General features: G+C 40.5%; 1 protein-coding gene across 3 annotated transcripts in view; it reads left to right on the top strand.

The window, feature by feature from the left end:
• The window catches only part of LOC125240661 (F-actin-monooxygenase Mical), an 85011-nt gene that overhangs the window by 57757 nt on the left and 4132 nt on the right, over positions 1 to 23122 (top strand). For 2 of the 3 annotated variants that reach the window (XM_048148664.1, XM_048148663.1), the window contains exons 8-16: positions 1025 to 1222; positions 5347 to 5545; positions 6973 to 7149; positions 12297 to 12461; positions 12933 to 13069; positions 16989 to 17055; positions 17234 to 18396; positions 19999 to 20132; positions 20740 to 20866. In XM_048148664.1, coding sequence (XP_048004621.1) covers positions 1025 to 1222; positions 5347 to 5545; positions 6973 to 7149; positions 12297 to 12461; positions 12933 to 13069; positions 16989 to 17055; positions 17234 to 18396; positions 19999 to 20132; positions 20740 to 20866 — 2367 coding nt within the window. The remainder of the gene's footprint in view (positions 1 to 1024; positions 1223 to 5346; positions 5546 to 6972; positions 7150 to 12296; positions 12462 to 12932; positions 13070 to 16988; positions 17056 to 17233; positions 18397 to 19998; positions 20133 to 20739; positions 20867 to 23122) is intronic. The other variant, XM_048148665.1, reaches the window with a different exon arrangement.

Here is a 23122-nt window from a genome sequence, read left to right on the forward strand (position 1 = left end):
GGTCTCTCACACTAATTAATTCATTTATTTTGTATGAATACGATGAAAAATGTTTTTTTGCGAATTTATTAAAAGTGATATACATGCTGGCAACCTGTCACTGCAATGTCACAGTTTCGTTTTCTGTCAACCCCTTATTTGCCATCTCAACCAAGGGCAAACTCTTCAATACCTGTGTACTACCCGTCCTAATGTATGGAAGTCAAACGTGGCCACTCAAAAGACACTTAACTTCAAAACTGGAAAGTTGCCAACATTCCATGGAACGAAGTATGCTTGGACTCCGGAGAGCGGACCGTGTTAGAAACTCCTCCATAAGATCAAAAACCAAAGTACAAGATGTAACAATAAAAATAAAAAGGTTAAAATGGAAATGGGCTGGTCATTTGGTCAGAGGAGGCGAAAAATGGAGTAAAAGTATAACTGAATGGTACCCAAGGGGTTGGATACAAAACGAAACGAAAGGGAAACGGAAGGCTGGCTCACAGCTAAAAAGATGGGATGATGACATTCGCTTAGTCGCCGGAGTAACCTGGAACAGAGTAGCACTTGACAGAAACGAATGGAGGAGGCTGGAGGAGGCCTTTGCCGACTGGCAAACAGACTTTCAGATGATAAGAAAGAGAGATATATTAGAATACTAAAACGATATCCATCTGAAATGTGCTGAGGAAGAGGCTCATATAATAATAATATAATAATATTTGCCAAGAGTGGCACTGATACTTTAGTAGTTTCATGTGCTCTGCCTACCCCTTCATGGGATACAGGCGTGATTGTATGTATGATATACATGGTGGTTCTGAAAACGAACCTAACGACGTGTGGAATTTAACGGAAAACAAAAAAAAACACGGTGTATAATGTACAGGCTGCATTAAAAAGTTCCTTTGCCTTCATAAAAGATAAAATAAGCGACGTAAGTTTCAGTAGCTTTTTTTTGCGAGTTAGCTTAGACCTACTCTAAGGTTATATCTGCATATTTTTCTTAAATGGTTTCTGATAAAACTCCTTTTTTTCCTAGGATTACGCAGAAGTATCCCGCCTCCTCTCCTTCGAGAATGTGGACCGAGCGGCCCTCATGCGATACGCCCAAGAAGCGGCCCGCTTCTCGACCGAGGGCCGCTTGCCGCTCTCAGAGTTCGCGCTCAACCACTACGGGGAGCCAGATGTCGCTCTGTTTGACTTCACGTCGATGTATGCCGCTGAGAACGCTAGCATGGTAAGATAGATGGCGCTGTTGTCAATTTGTTAAAGAATGACGGTTATTTTCAAATTCCACAGCGCTTATTGAAAATTTATGAAAGAATGATAGATTGTGCTGTTATCAATCTGTTAAAGAGCTACGGCTATTTTTAAAATTCTGTAGATTTTTTAAGTTGTCCCAGTCATTTTGAGTATATTTCTCATTTAACTTACACTGACATGACTAATTGACTATATAAAGTAGATAGGCCTTAGGATAGGATAGATTATCAACAGAGAGTTGCTAGCCCTCCACTACGGGCAAAAGAGACCCATGGAAAAACGCATTATCATCCATCATCATTTCAGCCAGATTAATCGCCCACTGCTGAGCATAGGCCTTCCTTCGTGTACGCCACTTATCCTGGTCCTGGGCTAATCTCATCCAGAAGTGCCCCGCAGTTTTTCGAATGTTGTCCACTCAACAAGCCAACAGATGCCAGGCGCTTCTTACATCCGATAGCGGCCACCATTCGGTCAACATTTTGGTCCACCTGCCATCACTCTGCCTGGTAACATGTCCCGCCCAATTCTATTTGAGTTTGGAAATGACGTCACCCACGTCCGCACCTTGGTGCGGCGTCGGATCTCGACATTCCTCACTCGATCTTGAAGCTTAAGCCATGCTCGGCAGGTGCGCTCCATCGCTCTCTGTGCTACCCGTATCTTATGCACAGCCTTTTTAGTGAGCGTCCGCGTCCATGTCTCGGCACCGTATGTCATGGTGGAAAATTATATTTGAGGTTTACTAGAAAGTTAGGTTAATTACGTGTAAGCTTAAGTTGGGAATTTTAAGGGCTTCTCATTGGTAGCAAGTAGTTTTATAGTTAGTATTTTGTTCGTGTTGGTGTGGTGAAAAATTTTGTGTTTCATTCGGTGGCATTGATGTAGCATTAGTACTAGATACACAGTCAGGCGAAAAAAATGGCTACAGTCAAACTCTAGATCTTACAAAAAAGTACAGAGTTGGTGACTTAGTCATTCGCCGACCGGCGTCGAATGACAATGTCGTCGTGCTCGGTTAAGAATTGTAAAAATAGCACAAAAAAACACAAGAAAGACAGTGGGATGAGTATTTTTACGTAATTAATTCAAATGTATTGACAAATTATGTATAAACTCGATGCAATTTCGTGTTTTAGAATAAATTTAATTAATTGCAAAAATAAAGGATTTTCATGGAACAAAAAGGTACGGAGTCGCTATTATTTTATTTACATCTACTTACTTGCGTTTTCTTATACATGTGCCTATTGACGAAAAAGTAGGTAGGCAGTGTACAGTAGCCATCAGATATATGGCAACGAACGAGATGTTCAAAAATATCTGAACATACACTCACACGTTTTCTGATATCTTTGAGTAACTCGTACGTTGCGATATATCTGACTATATTTTTAAAATACGTGTAGCAAACTTGAAATGGCAGATTTCATCACTTTGTCTCGTATGTACTTTAATAGCGTTATATTTTAATTCAAGATTCCCTCGGGATCCCAAGGTGGTGACAACACCGTCCGTCTACATTACTAATTAAAACTTAACCAAATATACTCAAAATGAACTAAGAAATGCCATCAGCATCCTCGGTTAAGTGGCTCTAATATAGGCCTATATTAGAATTAAGTTTTTAGTTTCATTTATACTGTAATTACTTTGTATCTATTTTGTCAGGAAGTATTAGTTTCAAGACTCACGTCTACTTGCTATCCCGAATCCCTTCATTATCGTAATTGGAAGAAAGTATACCTATCAGTGCACAAATTATTTATTCACATCACCTTCCGTCCTTAAATGGACTTTTTCTTCCCCGCTAGGAGAGATCAAAGTGGTACTTTTCTTCCCTGCTAGGAGGGATCAAAGTGGCACTTTTCTGTTCAAGGACATTTATTTGCCGGTATAAAATATATTTTTTTGATAAACTTGTTGATTTGTTGAGTTATTATCTCATCATCCCCCTAGCGTTTTCCCGGCCTATGCCTCGGCTCAGGGAGAGCCTAGGGGTCCGCTTTGCTGAGTTATTATCTAATAGTATTAAATAAATAAAAATAAAATAATCTGTGAAAATATCAACTCTCTAGCTATCACGATTCTTGAGATAAAGCCTGGTGACAGACAGACAGGCAGACGGACGGCTAGACGGAAAGTCTTAGTAATAGGGTACCGTTTTAACCCATTGGGTACGAAACCATAAAAAAAGATTATATTTACAATGAAAACCTAGGTATACTGCCAATTTGGCAAACAAGTGAATTTGTTTATTATAATAGATGTCTTAAGTCAAACCTTGTATATAAAATGTAAAAAGTGTAAATAAACTTATTTTGTTATAAGAGGGTTTTTATTACTCAACGTGCCTAATATTATTTATGCGACTCCATGCATCCGATATTCTGATGACTTGTAGTTTTGACATTGATTGTTTTTCTAATGACGTTTCAGTAGTTGCCAGTATCGCGGTGATCGGACGAAAACGGTTTAAACGGTTTATCGAACGGTTCACGAATTTGATTCTTACGGCTTACATAACAAATTCGGTTTTCAAAAAACAGATATATTTTGATTTTAGGTTTAAATTAGCGTTATTTGCACCTATCTGAATAAAGTTGGAATGTCATTTGAGGCCATTTTTTTCGACTTTTTTGTTCGGGAATGTGCGTCTATAGATATTTAGTCTAAGTTCGGTGGCAAAGTTTGTTTAACCTTCGTGCCTTGAAACCCTCGCAACGCTCAAGATTCCACTTTTTGAAAAACTCGCTACGCTCGCGGTAGGGCTTGCATTCCGGAATTCCGGAATCTCGAAATTCCGGAATTTCGGACAATTTTTCCGATATTACAGTTCCGGAATTGAAACACATAATCTCGAAAATTCCGGAATTGAAAAAATATATATTTTTAGATGAAAACATGTAATATCAGCCTGGTTATTTTACAAAACTACCACAGAATATATTAGAAATATGTAAATTCATAATTTAGACACTGCTCGGACTCAGGTAGTACCCTATTTTATGGCCAAAGGGGCTAGTTAGAGCGAGAAAGTGTAATTTTAAATTTTAACCCGCTAATATTAACCATTATCACTTTCTGGTTTTGCGAACTTAAATTCAGATGCAAATTGTAGTATTTGGTATTACATTCATTCACAAGCATAACGTCGTAGTTACTTATACACTTTTCACAAAGACGTGTGCATATTTTACTAAACTGGTGGACTTTACTGCAATTTATGGAAAATGGTGGATATGAAAAGTATGCTTTATTTTTTACAAAAATTCAAGGTGTACATGTACATGTACCTAGGTACAAATGAGGAAATCTGACTTTTTGGGCCTCGACTCTGATACAGGTAATTCAATGTTTATTTTATTACATTTATGTGAATAAGACGTTGTGCTATTGTTGTAAATTATTACTTTTACATTATTTCGGTGGACAATCGATGCATATGCATTTAAAACCCTTGTTTTTATTAGATTAATTGATAAAACAATAATGTTGCCCTCGTCCATATTGCAGTAAATCCTCAAATATGAAATAAGTGCAGAAGGAAAACACTGTATTTGGGGTAGTTTTATTTAGTTTTTGTCTAAAATATGTAGTTTTTATTACTGAATGATGTGTCAAATACTATTAAATAATAATGCTAAATATATTTACTTTAATGTTAACTACTATCACAAAACTGGCACTAAAACCTCGTTTGTATCGTTTGCTGTTGTTCGAAATACTTCGCAAGACCGATTTTGACACAAAATGGACTCTCCTGTAAAATTACTAAAATAAAAATTGCAGTGTTATATGCCTTTCAGGTACGGAGTTATTGTCTTAAACGTCGATTAATAATAAATTTCAATTTAAAATTGTCTTATTTCATCAGAAATCCACCAGAAAACAAAACAAAAAAAAATTGTTCAGTTCCGGAATTCCGGAATTGAAGTCCAATATCGAAAACCAGTTCCGGAATTGAAAATCGTCCGATATTGCAAGCCCTAGCTCGCGGTTCAATATTGGAATCTTTCGCTTGCTCGGGTATCAATATTGGCACGTGCGGTTAAACAACTACTTTGCCCCCTTGTAAAACAAATAACTATTTGTTAGGTGTACGAGCGTCGCGGGCGCCGCCTGCTCTGCCAGCTGGTCGGCGACAGCCTGCTGGAGCCGTTCTGGCCGACCGGGTCGGGCTGCGCGCGCGGCTTCCTGTCCGCGCTGGACGCCGCGTGGGCCGTGCGCGCCTGGAGCGGCCCGCAGCACCCGCTGCACGTGGTGGCGGAGCGCGAGTCCGTCTACAGGCTGCTGGGTGAGCTCTATACCAACAATACGCTACTCGCCTCCTAGTCAAATCAGCTTCTTTTTAACAACTGTCTAAACGAATTTGAACGACTTGCTAATATGTAAGTAGAAACTCTAGGTCCATGGGGCCCCAGCGCGAACAAGTTGTTCACAGAAATCGCGAAGCGTCTGGTTGAGGTAACTGGTGACCGAAGAGCTGGCGACTTCCTCGCACAACGTATCAGCATTGCGATACAGCGAGGAAATGTCGCCAGTATCCTTGGTTGGTATCCTCAAGGGCCTATTTTAGACATTAGCTAGCTTTTAAGTTTAGTCTTAGTTTCTTATATAATTATGTAAATAAGTAATTAAATGATTCTCTGTAAGTAGGTATGCTCGTATTATGTAGTTTTATTTTTATAAACGTTTGTATGATGTATAACAATAGGTACGTAACCATTTAGGTTTATTAAGTAGATATTCAATTTCTCGTCTTGTTATATTTCTTGCACCTATTAGCTCTTATTGATCACTGTTTTGCCCAAAGGTTAGCTGGTAGAGAATGCCTTTCGGTATTAAGTCCGCCTTTTGTATATTTTTTACTGTGCAATAAAGTTTAAATAAATAAATATGGAATTTATATGAAATCGAATTGAGTGACGTCACAGTCAACTCAGTTACTTTATATATTTCTACCTGACTTAAATAGAAATTGGATTTAAAAATAACTTCTGTCCATGTTTTTCTTATAATTACCTGATGCCATATTTCGTGCATGGTATAAAATATTGTATCTTTACTACAGTCAAGTTCCCTATCCCCGTTAAGTTTGTACATTTGGATCACGTCTCCGATTTTGATAAAAATTGGTAGGCTGATAGAGTAGATTTCATTTCATTTCCTTCACATTTTAATCTATGTAAATATGTTTAATGTAAATGACATCTAAATTCGAATGTACCTAATGTGTTTTATTTAAATTGAATTTAATATTTATTTCATTCATGAACTATTTCACGTCACTATATTGTATATTGCATGTTATAGATCTTAAGAAATACAAAACTAATTAGCACGTAAGGTTCAACTGTGAGTGTTAATTTGATGCAATAAATTGAAAATTGAAATATAAATTGAGAGTCCATGATGCTGGGCAAGATCCACTAGGTTCATCTAGGTCACATCATTGGACTATTTTAAGCTAGAAGAGACGTGCAAACAGCATCACTTCCTACAAATAAAATCTAACCTGTAAGGCAATCGCAGAGTAATGCCGCACGTCAGCAGTACTCAAAACGTTTGTACTAAAATTAAGGAAAAAGTTAAATCATTTGTTTTTTTTTTGTAGTTTTATTTCGTCATTTAAGTTCTCTAGTATCTATATTTTCTTAATTATAACAATTATAACCCTGATTTGCCTATCAAGTACTACCTAACTTCCCCTTACATTTCCAGCTCAAACGACCCCGGAGAACCTTCACCGTGACTTCGGAGCGTACACCCTCGACCCGGGCACCCGGTACCGGAACTTAAACCGGACGGCCGTCGCCGCGCCGAGAGTCACCGGTTTCTACGACTCGGATGAGCCTTTACCACTCGATGCGGGCACTGCTCTGCGGAAGAGACGACGCGGTATGTAGCATATAATACGGTGACGGAACTGATACGGAAGGCCGTCGCCGCGCCGAGAGTTACCGGCTTCTGCCTCTGCCGTTAGACGCCGGCACTGCTCTGCGGAAGAGACGCCGCGATATGGACAGTCACGTCTATAAATATCTATACATATCGAAACTTATTACACGGCACGTGTACATATTTAATGTAGCTGACCGTAAAATGTAACACGGTTCCGGAACTGTGCCGGAACCTAAACTGGATGTCAGGCGCCGCGCCAAGAGTCACAGGCTTCTATGACTCTGACGTGCCTTTACCACCCGACGCGACGTAAGTAGTAACTTGTAAGCTTGTAACACGGTTTCTGAACCGGTCTACCATGGGTCACGAGCTTTTACAACTCATAATCAGAAATTGATACTTCTAATTATGTATCTCGATGTAGCATGATGATGTGAACATGTGGTTATCATCTAAGAGCCAACTGCACCTCAACAAAAATATGTAAACTTATAAGTCCGTGCGTGTTCCTGTGCATATAAATTTCAGTCCGTCTTGTGATGTGGAGACTAAAGGACAAGTCAATGGTAGTGAATACAGGTTTTTTGTGTCTACAATTACAAGTTACGCTAATTATATATAGGTGAGGCAGTGTGAGTGAGATTTTGAACTCACATTAGAGTCTGTACCGGCCCTAAGGTGTTTTTTTAAATCAATCATTTATTTTTGAAAAAATCTATAGTGTTTTTGCTAAAAAGATAATATATTTAAAACTGCAAACGGGACTTAATCGCGTATTACTATGTTTTAAACACCATAACACCAACCTCCGACGTTTCAAGGACGGCATTGTCCCCGTGGTCTCGGAGCAGACTGGCTGAAGTTGACATCAACATCTTCTAGCTGTACGAGTTTTTCGAACTACCCGCACTTGGTCCTGACTACCCACTTGAACAGTTTGTGCACTAGGAATGTCACCTTGTCGACACACAACACTCACGATATTCGGTTTTTCAACCTAGGTAGGTTCGGTTTTGAGGTTAGTGTTTAAAACATAGTAATAAGCGATTAAGTGAAATCTTCTCGAGGCTGAGGCGTAGGGTTAGAGCCGGCGTAGCTTTATTTGACGTTCATATGCGCATTGTAATATGCCTACTTGAAAAATAAATATTTCATTTTCATTTTCAAGTCCCTTTTGCAATTTTAAGAGGCCTTATTCCTAAAGACGAGCGTTTTTTGCAAAATAGAACATTTTTCATTCAAAATTGTAAAGAAACTATAAATGATTATTAAAAAAATGATAATGTTCCTAAAAGTACATATCTTAAGCTAGAAAGTCAATTGGTACTACTTTAAAATATGTCTTTTTATACTTCCGAAAAATCAGTTTTTTCGGAAGACGTTTTCAAATTTCGTAGTGGAATAGCTCGTTTAGAATCGTGATTGTGCTGTTAAAAATGTTATTTGGGGTAATAAATGATCACAATCCTATTTGTTATATCCTGTACGAGTTAGCTAATACTTTGACATTTTAAGATTTACTTGAAATGGTGGATAAATAACCTTCCGTATCCTCCCCATTTTTTCGATAAAAACTTTTTAACAAAAAATAAAACCGCCTTCAAAAATAAGCGCGTTACAAAACACGGAGACACTAAAAAGCCAAAAATAATAAACCTTTCAATTCAGATTTCTTATCGTATTGCAATAAGCTAAACATCCAAATTATAAACAAATCAATTATTTTTGTAGTCGGTACCAGACCTGTTCGTCGCCTGTGCCCCACCCAACCATACACAGGCTGGCACCGACTCCAAAAATAATTGATTTGTTTATAATTTGGATGTTTAGCTTAATGCAATACGATAAGAAATCTGAATTGAAAGGTTTATTATTTTTGGCTTTTTAGTGTCTCCGTGTTTTGTAACGCGCTTATTTTTGAAGGCGGTTTTATTTTTTGTTAAAAAGTTTATTTATTTGTTGATTTTTAGTGGTTCCTAGTGATATTATATGTATCAGTCCGAATACATGTACAGTAGTGAAAGAATTATCCTTTAACTCCTAACCATTGAGGAGTTGACCTTCCATCATCAGCTCAGCCACATAAAATTATTACCATCAGACGTAAATACTGGTGTACCTTTGAAAAATAGACTAAAAACATTACATGTGCCTATAAAATTTGAAGAGTTCCCTCGATTTCTCCAGGATCCCATCATCAGACCCTGACTTGGTGCCAATGGGACCATCTCGGGGTTATACCGGTTCGATCAAAAAAAACATTTTGAAAATCGGTCCACGATTCTCGGAGATATCGAATAACATACATACAAAAAAAAAAAAAAAAAAAAAAAAAAAAAAATTCAGTCGAATTGAGAACCTCCTCCTTTTTTGAAGTCGGTTAAAAAGAGGTTTACATTATGTATTTTTCCTGCGATTCCTGCATTTTTTGTAACTCTTAAATAATATTATCCTAAACTAGAACTTCTTATTGACCTATAAGAAAAAAATCATACATATAAGACATACCTTTCTGTCGATAGATATGTTTTTAAAACACCTAAAACTCGAATAAAAGACACTGTGCTAACGCGAGCCCGCTCAGTCTGCGCCGAGCGCTCGAAGACAAAGGACCTGCGTTTGATCGTCCGGCGCACCTAGCTTTCGTAAGCAGCGCGATAGTTCCGAGAAGTGCCGTAAACTGCGACTAAACAAATCTTGATCCTTTTTACACCTTATGCAATTTTAGCATTCGACATGCTTTTCATATGATTTTGGATTTTAAGTTATACGTGAAGTTTGTTGAGAGTTTGAATTATTATTATATTTTGGGATCAGGATGAGGTTCTGGTTCTCATGATGATGGAGTCAGGCAGAAGATGTTCAACAGAACTGCTATTCTACTTATCATAACTCCACCATGTTTGGGCTCATTAGATTTGGGCTGATGAGCACCATCGATCTAGATGAGGTCCAAGGTCTCATGATGGAGTCAGGAGGTGGTCAACAGAACTGCTATTCTCCTCATCATAACCCCATCATGTTTGGGCTCATTAGATTTGGGCTGACGAGCACCATCGAACTAGATGAGGTCCAAGGTCTCATGACGGGGTCAGGAGGTGGCCAACAGAACTGCTATTCTCCTCATCATAACCCCATCATGTTCGTGCTCATTAGATTTGGGCTGACGAGCACCATCGAACTAGATGAGGTCCAAGGTCTCATGATGGAGTCAGGAGGTGGTCAACAGAACTGCTATTCTCCTCATCATAACCCCATCATGTTTGGGCTCATTAGATTTGGGCTGACGAGCACTATCGAACTAGATGAGGTCCAGGGTCTCATGATGGAGTCAGGAGGTGGTCAACAGAACTGCTGCTATTCTCCTCATCATAACCCCATCATGTTTGGGCTCATTAGATTTGGGCTGACGAGCACCATCGAACTAGATGAGGTCCAAGGTCTCATGACGGGGTCAGGAGGTGGCCAACAGAACTGCTATTCTCCTCATCATAACCCCATCATGTTCGGGCTCATTAGATTTGGGCTGACGAGCACCATCGAACTAGATGAGGTCCAAGGTCTCATGATGGAGTCAGGAGGTGGTCAACAGAACTGCTATTCTCCTCATCATAACCCCATCATGTTTGGGCTCATTCGATTTGGGCTGACGAGCACCATCGAACTAGATGAGGTCCAGGGTCTCATGATGGAGTCAGGAGGTGGCCAACAGAACTGCTATTCTCCTCATCATAACCCCATCATGTTCGGGCTCATTAGATTTGGGCTGACGAGCACCATCGAACTAGACGAGGTCCAAGTTCTCATGATGGAGTCAGGAGGTGGTCAACAGAACTGCTATTCTCCTCATCATAACCCCATCATGTTTGGGCTCATTATAAATATGTGGAAGGTCGTTAATAATAATAAATGTTTTATTAGGGTACCCCTACATGTAAAGAGGGGGCAGATATTTTTTTTTATCTACTACTTTTTTTTTATCTGTATTCATATACATTCAATAATTTTTTTTTAATCGGTCCAGTAACAACGGAGATATCGAGGAACAAACATAAAAAAATGAAAAAAATAAATAAACATACAGACGAATTGAGAACCTCGCCTCAAATCTCTCAGATTTGAGGCGACGGTTAAAAAGTGACACATCATGAGCAGTTCCAATGCACCAAATGTCGCTGTTCTTATAAAAATATGAAAGTCACTATAACTGTGATAATTTCCGAAAATATTAATATTATCAAAAACGATCTTAGTAAACCCTTATTCATTTTTAAATACCTATCCAAAAATATATCACACGTTGGGGTTGGAATGAAAAAAAAAATCAGCTCCACTTTACATGTAGGGGGGGGGGGGGGGGGGGGTACCCTAATAAAACATTTTTTTCCATTTTTTATTTTTGCACTTTGTTGACGTGATTGATATACATATTGTTACTAAATTTCAGCTTTCTAGTGCTTACGGTTACTGAGATTATCCGCGGACGGACGGACGGACGGATGGACAGACAGACATGGCGAAACTATAAGAGTTCCTAGTTAACTACGGAACCCTAAAAAACAGAAATCACTATTAAACTATTCTCTAATTTCAAGTTCCTAACTAAAATTTTCCTAATAAAAAAAGAACAAATTGATCCCGCTACAAACTTTCACCCCCTTTTTCCCTCTACTAGGGGTGTAAATTTTCATAATCGATTCTTATCTCTTCGAAATTTTGTTAATGCAATCTATATAAATTTCGACTTTCTAGCTTTCGTAGTTTCGGCTCAGTGGTGTTGGTTGTTGAATCAATCAATTAGGAAACCTGAATTTATATATGTACATGTAGACTAATACTATACTTTTACTACATTCATATACCTTATTTACTACTACCATACCATGAATATGAAATTAAATAAAGAGTCCCCATATAAAATTGAAAATTATGTTATTAGCAATTTAATTCAAAACTATCAAGATTATTCGTGTCTGCGTTGAAACGCGCGTTGAGTTGCCGGTGCTCGCGTACCGAGCGCCAACGCCATCTATCGATGGCCGTTTCGTGAAATTGATGACCGCTCTAAGGAATAAGGGGTCTTAAATATGTGTAAATTTCCTGTAAGTGTAAATCAGTGTTTTAAAAAGAAGTATTACTCACAGAAGCGGACGTGTCCGACGAAGTACTTCTCACCTGGGCAGAGGTGACCGAGGGCGGGCTGCGGGCGGCGTGCGGGCCGGGCCCGCTGCTCGCGCTGCTGGCCCGCTACCGGCCCGACCTGCTCGCCGACGAGACGCCCCCTCACGTGGTCTTACAACAAGAATTCGGTCAGTACACACAGACATACATACAGGTAGCCCGACCCGACCTGCCCGCAGACTGCATATTTTTTTATTTATTTAAACTTTATTGCGCAAATTAACAATAACATTACAAATGGCGGACTTAACGCCTTAATGCATTCTCTACCAGTAAACATCATAGGTTTTGTTGTTTTTTTAGAGAAAACTAGGAAACAAATGTGTTTACCTTGTTAATAAAATAATTAAATGAGATCTCTCTAGACACTATTAACGTGACATGAGAGACAGACAGTGTTAAACATTGTTAAGGAAATGAAAACTAAAAAACATGAAAATTTTATTTTAATTTCTAGTGAAAGTTAATTGTCTTGATGTTAATTAACGTCCCTTAAAATATGCGTGACTAATTTGGTAACACCCTATATGAATTAGCACTCAAATCTTACTTATTTATTTTATGATGTATCAGATAATAACCTCAATATTAATTCAAAGGTATCGCGCCGTTCTCCTCAACGGGCTCAACGCGAGACGTAGCCGAAACAAAGCTGCGCTCCTACCTCATGAGAGTGTACCACGCGTTCAAGGGCGAGGTGCCCCACGTGCACCACAAGAGCGACGAGTTCGGACAGGTGAGGCCTCCACCAGGTACACGTGACACTAGAGACAACGCGAGACGTGGACGCTGCGCTCCTGCCTCATGAGAGTGTACCACGCGTTCAAGGGCGAGGTGCCCCACGTGCACCACAAGAGCGATGAGTTCGGGCAGGTGAGGCCTCCACCAGGTACACGTGACACTAGAGACAACGCGAGACGTGGACGCTGCGCTCCTGCCTCATGAGAGTGTACCACGCGTTCAAGGGCGAGGTGCCCCACGTGCACCACAAGAGCGACGAGTTCGGACAGGTGAGGCCTCCACCAGGTACACGTGACACTAGAGACAACGCGAGACGTGGACGCTGCGCTCCTGCCTCATGAGAGTGTACCACGCGTTCAAGGGCGAGGTGCCCCACGTGCACCACAAGAGCGATGAGTTCGGGCAGGTGAGGCCTCCACCAGGTACACGTGACACTAGAGACAACGCGAGACGTGGACGCTGCGCTCCTGCCTCATGAGAGTGTACCACGCGTTCAAGGGCGAGGTGCCCCACGTGCACCACAAGAGCGACGAGTTCGGACAGGTGAGGCCTCCACCAGGTACACGTGACACTAGAGACAACGCGAGACGTGGACGCTGCGCTCCTGCCTCATGAGAGTGTACCACGCGTTCAAGGGCGAGGTGCCCCACGTACACCACAAGAGCGACGAGTTCGGACAGGTGAGGCCTCCACCAGGTACACGTGACACTAGAGACAACGCGAGACGTGGACGCTGCGCTCCTGCCTCATGAGAGTGTACCACGCGTTCAAGGGCGAGGTGCCCCACGTGCACCACAAGAGCGACGAGTTCGGACAGGTGAGGCCTCCACCAGGTACACGTGACACTAGAGACAACGCGAGACGTGGACGCTGCGCTCCTGCCTCATGAGAGTGTACCACGCGTTCAAGGGCGAGGTGCCCCACGTACACCACAAGAGCGACGAGTTCGGACAGGTGAGGCCTCCACCAGGTACACGTGACACTAGAGACAACGCGAGACGTGGACGCTGCGCTCCTGCCTCATGAGAGTGTACCACGCGTTCAAGGGCGAGGTGCCCCACGTGCACCACAAGAGCGACGAGTTCGGACAGGTGAGGCCTCCACCAGGTACACGTGACACTAGAGACAACGCGAGACGTGGACGCTGCGCTCCTGCCTCATGAGAGTGTACCACGCGTTCAAGGGCGAGGTGCCCCACGTGCACCACAAGAGCGACGAGTTCGGACAGGTGAGGCCTACACCAGGTACCAGGCGGTCAAGAGGAGGTACCTCTCGCGACACAAGAATAAATTTGGACAGATGAGGTCTAAAGTCGCCGTCAATTGAATTTGTGAACAATGTAAACAAACCTTGTAGTCAAAATCTATTTAATTTCCATTCTAACTCATCAGATACTGGTTAAATCCATGTGTTATTTAATAAATTCATCTCCTCCATCCTCTGTAAAATATGTGTTGAGACGCAGGAGTAAATAACACACGTAAGCTAGTTCTAAGACTCAACTTTATTCTCTTACCCACATATATGAAAGTATATATGTATATGACATCTCCCTTTTTATAAAAAAAAATAATTAAATTAATAGGAAATGTATGCATGCTAAATACAAAAAACGAATCTCTTAAATTATTGAATTAAATGCAATCGATAGGTATATATAAATATACATGCTATTTATTATAGAAGTATGTTTTGTTTAGGTATTACAATTAATTTTACAATAGTTATGTTCATCTGGGTAAACATTTAAATTATTTATACATACTCGTATTTATTTATTTAGATGTACCATCGACAACACTGTTAGCTGTACATCTGTAATCCTAATTACAAGGGCATAAAGTCTGCCGATCGATGGTTAGCTAAGAGTGTTGCTGCTAGTACTTACTCTTGTCATATATATATACGTTCATATATGTGGGTAAGAGAATAAAGTTCAGTCTTAGAACTAGCTTACGTGTGTTATTTACTCCTCTGTCTCAACATATTTTACATGGCGCAGTTGAATCAATCTACGTGAAATTGGAATTAAATTGTACTAAATTACGGTCCGTGTCCGGTTTTATAAAAACAGTTAGTGTGAAGTTCATGCAAGAAGTGTATTATTGATGTGAAATTTAACTAACCTGTGAACAATGGAAGCAGTGTTACAACCACCCGCGCCATTTCAATTTGAGAACAATATTTCAAGTGTTACTTCGGGAAATTTGAGTAAGGCGTGGCAAAATTGGAAAAGTTCATTTAATATATATTGTGAGGCATGCGAAATTAATAAAAAAGACGAGAAGGTCAAAACTAATATTTTATTGCACGTCATCGGACCTAAGTGCAGAGAGGTATATCAGCAGTTTTCGGTGAAACCTACGACCTTGGAGGCACTTTTAAAAGCATTTGATGATTTCTTTTTGCCTAATACTAATACGACAGTAGAAAGGCATAGGTTTTTCACGCGAGAACAGAAACCACAAGAATCGGCGGAGCAATATGTTTTTGAACTCAATAAATTGGCTGCTAAGTGTGGTTTCAAGGATTTATGTGATGACCTTGTAAAAGATCGCTTCATTTGTGGTATACGAGATACAACTCTGCGTGAGCGTTTATTACGAGGACCAGATCTAAAACTTAGTTCTGCGTTGGATATTTGCCGGCTAGTGGAGATGTCGCAAGTACAAGCCAGTACAATAAAACCAGAATCGGAGACCCATCATGTACATGAATTAAGCCCTAATTGTGGTACCAAAACACAAAATGAAGACGTAGAGGAGACTGTAAACTGGGTAAATAGTTCGCATTGTCGTTGTGGAGCTCGTGCGGTAAGAGACGCGCCCCCCGCAGCCGCAGCCGCCGCCCCCGGCTCGTGGGAGCCGCGCGGGCGCCGCCGGCGCGCTCGCGGACGAGGTCGTCGCGCTCCTGCAGTCCCCGTGCAGGCGGACAGGGCTCCTAGGCCTGGGCCTAGTAACGACTCGGCTCATCATTCGCGATCGTATCAAGTGTGTTCGAAATGTGGCGGTAATCATGCATATAATAAGTGTCCCGCGTATGGTGTGCGTTGTGATAGTTGTAATGGTTACAATCATTATGCGAAGATGTGCAGGTTTGTGTATGCTGTGGAGGGAGCCTCCAGTGATCAGGTAAACATACATAATAACATTAAGTCGGATACTGATTGGTCTGTGGCACTAGGTATTAATGATAATACAATTACATTTAATATTGATACCGGTGCCGGTGTAAATGTTTTACCTTTAAACAAATTGAAAAATATCAATATGTCACTGCAGCAATTAACGAAAACTTCTATGAGATTAAATAGTTATTCGAATGACGGTATCAAAGTAGTTGGAAAGTGCTATCTAAAAACATACTATAAGGGCAATAACTATATATTGAAATTTATTGTTGTTGACGTTGATTCTCCCCCCGTGTTAGGTCGCGATGCTAGTGAAGAATTAAATTTAGTGAAGCGCATAATGTCTATAGAAACCGGTAACCAGCACAACATTTTAACTGATTACGCCGATATATTTGAAGGAATAGGCTGTCTTCCTGGAGAGTACAGGATAAGGCTACATGATAGTGCGCGTCCGGTCATACATCCTCCTCGAAAGTTACCTATTGCTTTGAGAGAAAGTATATATTATGACATCCTCAACCTTTAAAATAATAAAATTGTGCTAAAATATTGATATTTTATATATTGGTTTGTTTACATTGTTAACAATTTGTATTGACAGCGATTTTACACGAGGTATGGACAGATGAGGTCTACACGAGGTATGGACAGATGAGGTCTACACGAGGTATGGACAGATGAGGTCTACATATGACACAAGAGTTCATTCCTATAGGTAATTGATGAGACAATTTTTGTAAACAAGTTCTTTACATATAGCTAACATTAATTATATTTACAGATCAAAATCAGCCAGCAGAACGAGAAACACGCGCGAACAGCGAACGACGCCATATCTGTGTACTCGAGTAAGTAAAACAAAGATTTCATATTCAATTTACCTATTTCTCAATATAATTCAAACTATTTCAACCCATTTTCTTCGGAGGGGTCAGAGTTGAATTTATGTAGGTTCGTTAGATTTGAAGACAAACATAAAGTAGTATCTATTGTTGATGTTTTACCTTGGCGCTGGTTTTGTTGCAGACGCAGCGGAGGCGGACAAGTCCCACTCGTCGTGCCGGCGCAAGCGGCGCGCGCTCCGCACCCCGCAAGTAAGTACCCGCGACCCCGCCGACGCCGACGCGCTGCGCGCGCAGCTCGCCCGTCTGCGCCTGGACGACCTCGCTCGCCTGCTCGACCACCACGACGACCTTCAACTACAACAGAACAAGCAGAGAGACCTCCAAGAGCAAATACTAGCCCTACTCGACCTTGAGGACTCCCCAGACCCAACACTAGTCAGGGAAACCCTTCAAAAACTACTCGGAAACACTAATACTAAAGTTAGAGATCAAAATGTGGCTAACTATTTTAAAGAAGACAAAAAACCCGTCAAACCACCGCGTAGACTTAAAGGCTTAGACGCCTCCACAGTCAAAGTTGTAGATTTATCCGATTTAGAAACAGATGTTACTCTAGTTAATGACTTTAAAGAGAAACCCAAATTAGCTAAACTACGACAAGAAAGGTTTGTAAAATCAGCGTCGATAGATACACCCAAAGTTGAAACTAAGAAGTTCACGCGATCGTATTCAACAGATGCTTCTAGAAGTTTAAAGCAGAGATCCAACTCTATAGATTCACCGGAAACTCTTAAGAACACTAAACGTATAGCACAGATATTCGAAGGACGCTCTAGGAGGAACACACCAAGCCCAGAAGCTAGAACTAAACGCTCTAGTTCTATAACTACTCCTGAGATGGTACTCCGATGTCAACGCATGGCTAACATAATTGAAGGAAAACAGGTCTATAACCCAGAGCGTTTGAAATTGGAGTCTATAGGAGATTACGAAATGGCCGCGAGAAGGCAAAGAGTACACGATTTGATACACGGAAAACCTAAAGAGAGTGAAAACGAAGATTATATCAAAAAGTCATCAGAAATGCAAGCTTTCCGTATGCAACGCGTGTCAGACATGATGCAAAAGCGAGCTGAGAAGAAGAAGAATTGTGGTAGAAGGAAAGCAGCGCGCGTTATAATGAAGCAACGCTTCGAGAAGAGTCTGCAGATGTTAGCGGCGGAGCCTAAGCTGGAGTTCGCGGGGGCGGACCTGGAGAACGACTACGGGCTGCAGCAGTACCGGGCGAGCGCGCCGCACTTCGACGACCGCGTCAAGACGCTGGAGAAGCAACTGCAACATTACGTGAGACGTGTGGCATGACTACTAACGGAGTGAACCACTGACCTAACTATATTTAAAGTCACTGCAGATGTAGCGCGAAAAGATTTGCCTTCGTATTGTTACGGAAACGTACGAACGTGTCGTGTCATGTACGCACTGCCAAGGAGTGGAATTCTTTGCCGGTGGCTATATTTCCGAGCTCACATAACCCGGCAACCTTCAAATCAAGGGTGAACAGGCATCTTCTGGGCGAGCTCACTCCATCGTAGGCCACGTCTCTGCCTTTGGCTAGTCCGTGGTCAAGAGTAAGCCCATTTGTAATTTAAAAAAATGTTATTTCAGTCAGTCTCAGTACAAACTATTACTGACATTGAATGAACTAGCATGACAAACACCAACGCTTCCGTAAAAGTAAGAAAGAAACCCTTTTCGCACTACATCTGTACTACCAGGTAAATCGCGTTTCGACCAGTAGTGACTTTAAATATAGGTATGTACAAAACTCGAGAACTTAAAGTGTAAGCTAACTCTTTGACGTGGTTTGATAGACGTGATGACGAATAGAAGCTTAACACGCTCGGACCTGCAGCGCCAGACATATTAGAGACGACTTGCGGGACTGAATGTGTTTAACCGAAAATAACGTTACGAAATTTGTGTGTGAAATTAATGTACTATCAGCTGCACAAGTGCATGGCGAATTTATCAATGAATTCATGCAACTTTGCAGCTCACTGTATGTGTAGCTTTGATATTGTGGATTTGACGACACTTTCAAAACTAGTAATTTCGTAATGTAAATCCAGGCGGTGAGTTAGCTTAGACGGAGTATAGTATAAATAGTATAATAATTGAGGCGATCAAACGTATTTAAAGGCTACACCAGTTCTAAAACCGCCAGCAGTGTTGCCCCAAACGGCTGTCCCATAACACGCGATACAATGAAAATACCCGAAGTAACTTAGTTAACTGATTAAAGGTCTCGTTTTTACAAGATTGTAAGTACGAAAAAGACGCGCCTACGTGATAAGCTATATCATGCGACCATGCTGATACTGTTCTTTATAACACGTATACTCCCTAAGTGTTCTAAACGTTAATGGTCTCTATTGGTTAATTTTTATTTCGATGCATGATTTCACTTTCATCTGTAAAAGTAATAAATAATTACATTACATATTTTATTACAAATGACAATCCTATACTTAAATAGTGTTTCAAGTTTTCAACGAAGTTTCATACTGCAAATATCAAATAACTATGAAATGTCATGTCTTATTTATTACTTATATTCTCTTCTAACAGGCACTGTGTTACGAATTCCGTTTTTTTGTGTTGTACATATGTTTTGATTCACTGTTGTTGTACTAACATTTATTTTTTATTGGCAGTAGATTTTCCCCTCTAAATCGTCATTTGATGAAGCCTTTACGGCAGGTCTTGTGGTTACGAGTTAAGAATTTCACCACCCCCTTTCGCCCGTGGGTGTTGCAGTCGACTGTGGGATATGGGTTAAATTGTGATGCAGGCTGACAACCTGTCACTGCAATGTCACAAAAATCCCTATAATATATCTACTGCCAACTTAGCCACCATCGGAGCTAACCTCGCTTATTTCTCTAGGAGGAGGGTCGCATCGTGGGCGGTGGCGGCCGCACGGCGGGCAGCGGAGCGCGGGTGGCTAGGCTAGCGGCCGAGTTGTCTGGCACGGCGCCTGTGGCCGCGCCTAAGGCATCCAAGCCCAAGGACCTCATGAGGTGAGGGAGTGGGTAGGTCTGTATGCCTCCCTTTTTCTCCAACGTGAAGAAAAAGGACGGCATGTTGCCTATGATCATATTTCAATGACAAACATTCGATAGTGGACTATCGGCCTAAGCACCTAATGAGTTGAGAATTGGCTATGTGCGGAGCGCGGGTGGGCTCGTCTGCTGTCTAAGCTTTAGGACTTGATGAGGTGAGGTTTGGCTACTTGCTATAGGAGGGTCCAAGTGGAGAGGAACTGCATGGCTTTAGGCGGAGAGGGTCTAGCAGCCGAGTTGTCTGGCACGGCGCCTAAAGCGTCCAAGCCCAAGGACCTCATCACGTAAGGATTGGTTACTTACTATAGGAGGGGGAGAGAAAAGGAGAAACGCAGACGAGCAGCGTCGAACAGTTGACGTGACTTTGCTAAAACTGTCTTAGACGACAAACTTTCAAAATTAATAAAAAAATTTTTTTTTCCTTTTTTCTTCCAATCAATTTTATTCCTATCTAAGTTTAAACACTGTATATAAGTATATTTATTCTCATTTTGTGTGTTTCTAAAGCGTCGGCAACGCGCATGTAACACTTCTCTGTGATGTTAAGAAAAAAGTTTCTTTTTAGATCCGTCGGCAAGATAGAGCGAGACGACTGGAATGTTCGTGAGATAGAGCGCAAGATACTGGAGAACAAACTCGGCCGGCCGGAGCCGAGGGCAGCCGAACGCGTGCCGAAGTGGGACCGAGAACAGGTAATTTTAATAAGTGGAGTCCCTCCGAAGTGAAACTTCGTAATGTGTTCATGTGTTGTTTTTCATAAGTCGAGTTGTCAATTTTGAGCGTTAAGACGCAGACAACACCCAATGGCCTTGACGCTACCGTACACTGTCTATTCGCATGGGAGTAAGTGAGAGCGCGATACCACTAAAACAGAGCGGCTAGGTACGTAAAGTACTGAAAAATATTAAAATAAAATAGAAAGATGCATTATTTGTGCAATATGTTTCGTCAGTGTTTTAGATATGTATATTTTTGTTATTGTAATTTTAATTAAAGACAACTAAGTGAATAATTGAACGACGTAGAACCGTTTAATGACGAACTCGAGACCAATCTTTGCATTTTTTTTCTATCGAGCCGATTTCGTTAAAATACTACGTCGGTGGCAAACAAGCATACGGTCCGCCTGATGGAAAGCGGTCACCGTAACCTATGGACGCCTGCAACTCAAAGAGTGTCGCATGCGCGTTGCCGCCCCATTAGAAACTTGTACACTCCCCTTTTCTGTGTGTGCACAGCAAAAAGGAGTGTACAAGTTCAAAGGAGGGTTTGGGTTGCCGACGACTCAAAGGACAATAGACGGAACAAATTAGTTCCGTAAGTCCTCCCGTCGTCAGCACCCCGCACCCTCGTTGAGCTCTGGCAGCCTTACTCACCGGCAGGAACACAACACTATGAGGCACTATTTTTTGTTTTATTATTTATACATAAATGTATATGTACTGAGCGTTTTCCACAAAAAATATTAAAAACCTATTCTCTTACATGGTAATAATTATTGGGTTCGTCGAACTCAGAATTTCTAACATAATTATCCTAATAAATTTTAGTTTCTAAAGTACGATTCGAATGATTTTTTTTTCTAATTGTTTATTTTCGATGAAGCAAGGGTATTCAAATCGCTTTTGAAATCTTAAATTAGTAAATGAAAATGCAATAGTTAACTGAGTATTGTAGTGCTTTAAAAACTCAAGTGGACTTTTTTTATCTATAAGGAGTAATTTCGAGAATATATTATATTTAGCGAGGGTATTAAAAGTTGTGTTTTATATCTCAACTTAATAATTAGAAAATCAAAATGACAATAAAAAAATCAATATGTTCTCTAAGATAAAATTGATACCTTCGGCTCTCCATTCTTGCTCGGTCAATAAAAAATACGAAATTTATATCCAAAAAAAATACAAAAAGTTTATAGAATCCCGGGATTCGAACGCAGTTTCACGGCGTGACAGGCGACTGTTGACCAACGACGCCATTACATAACACGCTGTTTCCGACGAAATTAGGCTATACGTATATAATTATTTAAATATAAATAATAATGTCAAATCCATACTAAAATTACAAATAAGAATGGGTGTGTATCTGTTTGTTTGTCCGTCTTTCACGGCCAAACGAAGCGACGGATTGACATGTTTTTTAAGTGGAGATAGTTGAAGGGATGGAGAGTGACATATGCTACTTTTGTCTCTTTCTGACGCAAGCGAAGCCGCGGGCAAAAGCTAGTACAGCACGGGTAGCATGGTCGCGCGATAGACGATAAAATATCAGGCCGTCCCTGTCGCACTATTAGTAAGTGCGATTATAGGGACGGCCAGATGTTTTATCATTTATCGCGCGACCATAATTGCCTGCCTGGACCAGATTATATTGATGATAATAATTATCATCAATATAATAATTATTATTATTTGTAACCATTTAGTTAATATTGTCTTCAGTTACCGCGATAGTTACTCATGAAATAAAAACTATGAAAACGGATTAAATCGTGTATAATGAATTTACAATTCATCCCGACGTTTCGAACACTACAGCGTTCGTGGTCTCTGAGCTCAACGGGTGACTGAGGAAAAATTACAATATGCAAAAGCTACCCACATACCTACATACATATTCATATATATAACTATTTAGTTGTTGAAGAAAAACATTCACACAACAATAACATAGGTCAACTAGCTCAGTAAATGTAAGGAAGTCAGCACATTACTAATACTATGCCCACACTATGACCTATGTACCTGACCTGACGTGTAATATTTTATTTTATCAACAAAGGCACAATAAAGATTGTATTGTATTTTTGTATGAAAATAAAAAATAGGAAAGAAATATAGTAAGAGTCTTTTTTAATAGAATATTTATTCTATTAAAAAGTATAAAAAAAACTTAATAAATCCAAAAAAAGTTCAAATGATTAAAAAAGACTCCGGAATGGAACT

This window comes from Leguminivora glycinivorella, chromosome Z (genome assembly GCF_023078275.1).
Source record: "Leguminivora glycinivorella isolate SPB_JAAS2020 chromosome Z, LegGlyc_1.1, whole genome shotgun sequence".
Taxonomy (NCBI): Eukaryota; Metazoa; Arthropoda; class Insecta; order Lepidoptera; family Tortricidae; genus Leguminivora; species Leguminivora glycinivorella.